This window comes from Sapajus apella, unplaced genomic scaffold (assembly GCF_009761245.1).
Source record: "Sapajus apella isolate SASKATOON/1434 unplaced genomic scaffold, GSC_monkey_1.0 scaffold95, whole genome shotgun sequence".
Lineage (NCBI taxonomy): Eukaryota > Metazoa > Chordata > Mammalia > Primates > Cebidae > Sapajus > Sapajus apella.
In genome coordinates, this window is record NW_022437035.1 from 349820 (window position 1) to 356430 (window position 6611).

A 6611-nucleotide genomic window follows, 5' to 3' on the forward strand; every position below is an offset into this window, starting at 1 on the left:
TGATATTCAGACAACAATGGATTCAGAATTACGCAGACTAGGGTCAGTAGATGGTAGGTACGTCCATCAGTGGTGCTTGATTCCAATTGAACATCAGTACTACATCAGGAGTTCTGCCGTGACTGCACCACCTCTCCCAGCCGAGGTGATCGCCAGAAGCGAAGGCAGTCTCTCCATGGTCAGCCCCACCCACAGCCCAGGCTTCGACCCTGGGCCTCCATGGCCCCGCCTACCGCCCGCCTATCCAGCACCGCCATTGTTGTCTTGGTGATCTCCGGCGCTCCAGGGTGTTCGAGAGTCTCTCCGCTGCCAGCCCCGCCCAGACTCCGGGCAGGCTCTCGTTGCTATGGTGATCGCCGGCGCAAGCCGGATGCTTGGACGCGCTGCTGCCAGTCAAACGCAGACCCCGCCCCCGACGTCTGCGATTTGTGTAGCCCGCCTGTCCCGCGTGGCTCTCGTTGCCATGGTGATTGCCGCCGCTGGCTCAGGTGGACCAGGCCGCGCGGAGCCCCAGCCTTCGCAGCCACCATCCGTGAGTCCGCTCGCCTACTCTGTCCCGCCCTCCCGGCTGCCCACCCCCGTACTGGCACATCCGGGAGGCCAGGGCCACAAGGGCACCGCGTCCGCGCTCACTTCCCACCCCTATAACTTGAAAGCGGCCTGCGGCCCCGGAGCGTCCTCATTTCCTGAGCGCACACTGGGTCAGGCCCACGCTGGTCAGGGAGAAGAGCCGGGTCAGATGCGGGAGGTTAGCTGGACTCCACCAAGGCCACCCCAGCTGGGAGAGGGACCCAGACAGAAAAAGGAGACAGAGGGCTGTTGAGGAGGCTCGAGGAGTCAGAGGCCTGGTAAGGTGAGGGCTTTCAGGGAAAAGGCCTAGTTGGCTGAAACTTAAGGCCCCCAGGCCCACCTAGAGCCTTCATCCTTTGCAGACTAGGAGTAGGAGACCCCTCCCCACTCTACTTCCACTGCCTGAGCTGTGCGATGCCTCACAGCCCAGTAAGGTAAGCTCAGAGGGGGGACTCCTCCTTGGTAGACACCTGTCAAGGGGGGACCCAGGTCTTCTGACTCCCAGGCAGGGTGGGGCAGGCCTGGTTCCCCCATACCATGCTGCCTGCTATATGCAGATTGAGAGAAATGGCCTCTGTTCCAGCCTAGGTGACAGAGCAAGACTGTGTCTCTAAAAAAAGGAAAAAAGAAATGGAATGGCTGGATCTCAGAGAGATCTGATTTTATTTATTATTCTTGAGACAAGGTCTTACTCTATCACCCAGGCTGGAGTGCAGAGGCAACTTCATGGTTCGCTGCAGCCTTGACCTCCCAGGCTCAAGCGTTCCTCTCACCTTCCTCCCAAGTAGCTAGGACTGCAGGCACAGGCCACCATGCTCTTTTTTTTTTTTTAGAGAGAGGGAGATTTCACTTTGTTGCCCAGTCTAGTCTCAAACTCTTGGGCCCAAGTGATCCTCCCACCTTGGCCTCCCAAAGTGCTGGGATTACAGGCATGAGCCACTGCACCCAGACTGCATCTGATGAAAAGTTAGGTGGAAACTCATGGGTGAGTCCCCAGGCATTTGCACGGCTCCTTAACTCTCTTTCTCCTGGTTGGGTCCACAGGACTCTGGAAGAATGAAGTCCTCCCTTACACCTTTGGGGCCGCCCGTGAGCCGCGACCGTGTCATCGCCAGCTTCCCTAAGGTAGAGAAGCATTATGTCTGCAGTGCTCTCCTGCTGCTGCAGCCACATCGGCTCTCCCCACTCTACACTCGTGCCTAGAAGTAAAGCAGGTGAATTGAGGAGGTCCGTCCAGTGCCAGATTTACCCTGAGAAGTTGGGAGACTAGCCACTGACTGCCCAAGGCGGGGCAGCAGTGGGGCCTGGAGGTTATAAGGGCTAGGACTTTGCAGCCAGACAGTCCTTGATGTGTGTCCTTAATTCTGATCCTGTCATTAAGCTGTGTGACTGTGGGCAAAGTACTCATACTCTCAGAGCCACTGTTACATGGAGGTAATTCTTTTCATATTGGGTGCCTGGCTCATGGTGTGCGGGAGCTCCCTTACAGTCGTGGTTGCTGTTCTCATTACCACTGTTGTTACCAAAACGGCATTGCAGTTCCCTGACGCCAAATCCAGGGCTCTCTCCCCTTGCCATTCTGTCTCTATTTTCTGCTGCAAACTCACAGCTCTCTTCTGTCTGTATTAAAATCCAATGTTAATTGCAGCAGGGAATACAAATTAAGTACAACCTCCATATTTACCAGTATGGCAGATGACCTGCCCTCTGAGATCCAGCCATTCCATTTCTTTTTTTCCTTTTTTTAGAGACAGGGTCTTGCTCTGTCACCCAGGCTGGAGTGCAGTGGTATAATCATAGCTCACTCCTCAAACTCCTGGGCTGAAGCAATCCTCCCACCTCACCTCCTGAGTAGCTAGGACCACAGGCTTGTGCTACCATGCCTGACTAATTTTTAAATTTTTTTGTGGAGACGAAGTCTTGCTATGTTGCCCAGGGTCTTGAACCCCTGGCCTCAAACAATCCTCCCACCCAGGCTTCTAAAAGCACTGGGATTATAGGTGTGAGCCACCACAACCAGCCTTGCCATTCCATTTCTAGGAATTACTTGGCAGATGTTCTGGCCTGGGTTTACATTGTGCACAAGGATAGGCGTCGCAGAAGGTTGTAAGAATAGGAGGTCAGATATGACGTAAATATCCTCAAAGAGGAGACTGGTTAAACAAGTAATGCTACTTCCTGGCACAGACGTGAGGAAGAATGAGGCAACCTCTTCAGGGGCTGACACGCAGTGACAGTCAAAGGTTAAGTAAAAATGCAGGGCATGGCTGGGTGCAGTGGCTCACGCCTCTAATCCCAGCACTTTGGGAAGCCAAGGCAGGCGGATCACCTGAGGTCAGAAGTTTGAGACCAGCCTGGCCAACATGGTGAAACCCTGTTTCTACTAAAAATACAAAAATTTAGCCAGGCATGGTGGTGTGCACCTGTAATCCCAGCTACTCAGGAGGCTGAGGCAGGAGAATTGCTTGAACCTGGGAGGCAGAGGTTGCAGTGAGCCAAGATCATGCCATGGCACTCCAGCCTGGGCAACAAGAGTGAAACTTTAAAAAGAAAAAAAAAAAAGCAGGGCATGTGGCAGCATGCAGTAGAGCGTGTGCTGCACATTCCCATGTGTGTGAAAACAAGGAGAGGGAGAAATGTCTGTTTGTTTACACATGCAGCAAATATTTCTAGAAAGATATATAAGCCCCTACTCTCAGTGGCTGCCTCTGTGTGGCTTAGGATAAGCGTGGAGGGAGAGACCCTCTCCATGGAATGGCCTTTTGCATCTTGGATTCTGTGGCCAGGCTGGTGAGGAGGAGGTGACTACAGGTCCTGCGTATTTGAAGTATGTGGCCATTCCTCCTTCCCCTTCTCTACCTTCCTCCCTAAGTCCGTTCTTCGCACACCCATAGAGAAAGCCTTTGTGTCTCAGACCCGAGGACAATTCCTCATGGGTTTTCCATCTCAACAGAGGCTCAGGTAATCGTTTCCTCTGCGGAGCTTGACAGTGGTGACTAGGGATGACAGAGACTGGTGTCTTATGAGTCTAAAGGAAGGAAAGTGTGATGGGCACAAAACAGTCCAGGTACCATGAGATGAGGAACCCCATTGTCAGAGAGGCTGTGAGGATCACAGAGTTAAGGAGGGTTGCCTGACATCACACAGCTGCGCCTGGTACCTCTGGGATTTGACCTGGCCAGGTCTGGCTCCAGAGCTCCCTAACCCAGGGAGGCAACCAGGGTAATCTGTCCTGGTTTCACAGGTGACATTCTCCCCTCCTGCCCATTCAGGGATCAAGGCCACATTCAAAGCTGGCCAAGTTTATCCTGCACCCCAGGGCCATACCTGAGAAATTCAGTCAGGTTGGGCAGGGTCCTCAGACTGTTTGCCAGGCAAGTCCTGCCCTCTACTCCATGTGCCTCAGTTTCCCTGTCTCTGACATCAGCTCACACTTCCTACTCTGCAGCCTTCATTACCATAGTCTTCCAGTCATCCTCTAATGACCATTGTGTCCAGGCCAGTCCCCAGCTTAAAGGTGTCATGGAAGTTGACAGAAAGAAGCAGGCAGCTTGTTCATGGTAGCTGCGGCTCTCCTGCAGGAAAGCAGACTATCAGGCTGAGCTGTTCGCTGCGTCGTGCAGCTACTCCTCCAACGGCCACACGAAAAGGTGCTATTATGAGTACCCCCGTTTAACGTTTGAGGAAACTGGAGCTCAGTAAGTTTCTGTAACTTTGCTAATCTCCTTTCACCATCCTTGCTGCCTCTATCACAGCTGGAGCAGAGAGGGTGGAGCCTAAATCCACGCCCGAGATACTGGGGCTGGGGGAGGGAAGCTGTGGATCCAAGCAGTGTCCAGAGGGACAGAGCAGGCGGCTGTGGCTGTGCAGGGGTGGGGGCCAGCGGGTGGGACCATTGCCATACACAGATCACAGCAACGGCCTCAACAGTGTCCTGCTCCCCACATCCTTGCCACATTCTGTGTTTCGCCTGGCCAATCCAATGGCAAAAAATAATGGTCCTCTTTAGTTTGTTTAATCTCATTTTTTTCTAGTTACACAGCAGGTGAGGGTGGGTGGGGTGTGTGCAGTTTTTCCTGACCCTGAGGCCCATACTCTTAAACCATTGCTCAGGTCTGCATTCCAAGAAATGCAGATGACAGAAAGCGCCTTCTAGGACATTTTTCAGGCACATGTATGCATGTTTTTAAAACAAAATGTCATCAGAGATTCATAGAAGGTATGGATTAGAGACGGGGTCTCGCTCTGTCACCTAAGCTGGAGTGCAGTGGCATGATCATAGCTCACTGCAGCCTCCAACTCTTGAGCTGAAGCAATCCTCCCACCTTGGCCTCCTGAGTAGCTAGGACCACAGGCATGCAGTGCTGCACCTGGCTAATTGGATCTTGGATGATCTTGGCACCAAAAGCCTCTGCTCACCGCTCACCCCTCATTTTGCCCTGAGAGGGTCGAGGCCCAGAGCAGGCAGAGACCTGTCACATGCATGCAGCAAGGGGACCGCCGCCCCAGGTGAGACCCAGATCTCCAAGTCCCTGCCTGGGCTCCCCTCTTTGGACTCACAAGACCCTAGAGCCTAAAGGCTGAAGAAATAGAGGATAGGCATGACTGAGGGGTCAGGGTATGCTAATGAGGCTGCCAGCTGTGAGGCCTAAGAGGGAAGGCTGGGAAGATCCTCACCCCTCACTGCTTGGCTATGGGGATGGAGCTGCAGCTTTGCAGGATGATGTGTCTGTCTGTCTGTCTGTCTCTTTGCAGTGGTACACACCAGAAGCCTGTTTGCAGCTCAGGGAGCACTTCCATGGGCAGGTCAGCGCTGCCTGCCAACGCAGGAACACAGGGACTGTCGGGTGAGCCTGCAGGGCGTGGGATGAGGGAGCAGATGGCAGAAAGGAATGAGTGCATGAATGCACGTGTGAAAGAATAAATAAATGAAAACACAGAGTCGAGGCTGGTGTAGCGCTGTACAGGCCTGAAGATGGCTGGGGTTTTTATCTGGCTTCAGTTAACACACCTCTGCCATATGGAATAACCTTCCGTCTTCTAAGTCAAGCGGGTGATTTTTTGACCTGAGGTCTCAGCACAGGTCCTTTTCCTCTGTCTGGAATGTCTTTCCTAATCCCCTCACTTCCCCTTCCCCTTCTGGTCTCAGTGTAAGCATCAAGTCCTCTGGGAGCCTTCTCTGACCCCCCACTACCCTTGCCTCCAAGCCTGGGCTGGGGAGGGTACCCCTCCTGGGTGCTCTTGTGCCCCAAGAACTTATCTCACAGAATTGCAGGCTGCATTCCTCACTAGAATACCCCAAGAGGGTGAGGGCTGTGTCTGTCCTGTTCCTGCCACGGCAGCACCTGCCACCACCAGCACAGGGTTGTGAAATAGTCATTCCTTCTTTCCACAAACACGTACAGGGGCCTGCTTTTGCCCCTTATCCTCGGGAGCTCATAGTCTGCTCAGGGAGTTGGCTGAGCTCACAGGGGTCACACAGGTGTAATGAGGCTGCCAGAGAGTGCAGCTAGAGGTCCCCAAGCTGCACAGAGTGAGTGAGGCAGAGCTCAGATCAGAATGGCCAAAGCGGCCATGGTGGTGGGATGAGAGTAATGGCATCTGCTGGGGAATGCTGGTGTCACATCAGGTACTCCACACAGATGATCTCCCTGACCCCTGACAGCAGCACTGGAAGTGGGGAAACAGGATCAGAGGGTACCTGCTGTAAGACCTTGTCAATACCTTTACTCACCGGGCGCAGTGGCTCATGCCTGTAATCCCCGCACTTTGCAAGGCTGAGGTGGGCGGCTCACCTGAGGTCAGGAGTTCGAGACCAGCATGACCGACCTGGAGAAACACTGTCTCTTCTAAAAATACAAAATTAACCAGGTATGGTGGTCATGCCTGTAATCCCAGCTACTCAGGAGGCTGAGACAGGAGAATCACTTGAACCCAGGAGGTGGAGGTTGCAGTGAGCCAAGATGGTGACATTGCACTCCAGCCTGGGTGACAGAGAGAGACCTTATCTCAAAAAAAAGGGGGGGTGTTTAAGAGCAGCA

The 6611-nt window shown here is 53.5% G+C and overlaps 1 protein-coding gene across 6 annotated transcripts in view; it reads left to right on the plus strand.

The window, feature by feature from the left end:
* The first annotated feature begins 297 nt into the window (after nucleotides 1-297).
* RAB36 (RAB36, member RAS oncogene family) overlaps nucleotides 298-6611 on the plus strand; it is an 18595-nt gene continuing 12281 nt past the window's right edge. The window contains exons 1-5 of one of the 6 annotated variants that reach the window (XM_032256615.1): nucleotides 457-532; nucleotides 707-853; nucleotides 933-1004; nucleotides 1615-1695; nucleotides 5326-5417. In XM_032256615.1, the coding sequence (XP_032112506.1) occupies nucleotides 1627-1695; nucleotides 5326-5417 (161 nt within the window). In that variant the 5' untranslated portion in view covers nucleotides 457-532; nucleotides 707-853; nucleotides 933-1004; nucleotides 1615-1626. Of the gene's footprint in view, nucleotides 533-706; nucleotides 854-932; nucleotides 1005-1614; nucleotides 1696-5325; nucleotides 5418-6611 lie in introns of all 6 variants that reach the window. The other 5 variants (XM_032256616.1, XM_032256614.1, XM_032256612.1 and 2 more) reach the window with 5 other exon arrangements.